The sequence below is a fragment of the Condylura cristata genome, unplaced genomic scaffold (assembly GCF_000260355.1).
Source record: "Condylura cristata isolate star-nosed mole 26May11 unplaced genomic scaffold, ConCri1.0 scaffold00050, whole genome shotgun sequence".
NCBI classification, from domain to species: domain Eukaryota; kingdom Metazoa; phylum Chordata; class Mammalia; order Eulipotyphla; family Talpidae; genus Condylura; species Condylura cristata.
In genome coordinates this window covers 1,886,923-1,887,643 of record NW_004567151.1, presented here as the reverse complement: position 1 = coordinate 1,887,643, position 721 = coordinate 1,886,923, and the positions used below count along the sequence as shown (strand labels likewise).

The 721-nt window shown below is 72.0% G+C and overlaps 1 protein-coding gene across 1 annotated transcript in view; it reads left to right on the top strand.

The window, feature by feature from the left end:
* Nucleotides 1–721, top strand: part of HHAT (hedgehog acyltransferase) — a 28,817-nt gene that overhangs the window by 17,176 nt on the left and 10,920 nt on the right. Inside the window, exon 5 of the mRNA XM_004694913.2 lies at nucleotides 46–240. Coding sequence (XP_004694970.1) covers nucleotides 46–240 — 195 coding nt within the window. The remainder of the gene's footprint in view (nucleotides 1–45; nucleotides 241–721) is intronic.

Sequence of the window (721 nt, the reverse complement as noted above, 5' to 3'; positions counted from 1 at the left end):
CGGCGCGGCCAGCGGCTCACGTGTCGCCCCTCCGCGCCCGTGCAGCACAGACCCTGGATCCTCACCCTGTACGGGGTCGGGGCCTGCTGGCGCGTGCTGGGCGCCCCGGGCCTCGGCCTGCTGCTCCTGCACACCACCATGGCCTTCGGCGTGGCCCAGCTGCAGCGGCCGCTGCTGTGCTGGGTCTGCTCGCTCCTCCTGCTGTCCACGCTGAGGCTGGAAGACGCCCAGGACGTCAAAGTGAGTGTCTGGGTCTCACGCTGGGAAGGAGAGGACCCGGCAGGGGTGGGGGAAGCCCTGGGGGGCCCCTAGAGGGCCTGGGGTTGGGCCGCGTTGTGCAGCGCTCCCCCTGGTGGCCACATGGGGTTGGTGCACTGACCGGCAGCTCCCCGTGATGGCCACCTGAGATTGGAGCCGTGACCTCAGGGCCTCCCCTGGGGGTCCCCGCAGTGTCCATGTTGGCACCTCAGGGCCGCCTCTGGGTAGCAGGAGGCTGCTGCCCAGCCTCACCTCACCCGACGCTGGGGCCTGTTTCTGTTGCCTCTCCGGTCCACGGCGCCCGTGGGCCAGCGTGGGCAGCTGTGTGGTCCAGCAGGCCCGGGAGGCGGAGCAGAGCGCAGCACGGCCCTCACCACGGCCTCACCCGCGCCCACTGCACCCCCCCCCCGTATGGGACGGTCAGCACACCGGGCCAGCGGGTTGCCGATGGCCGTGGTGTGTC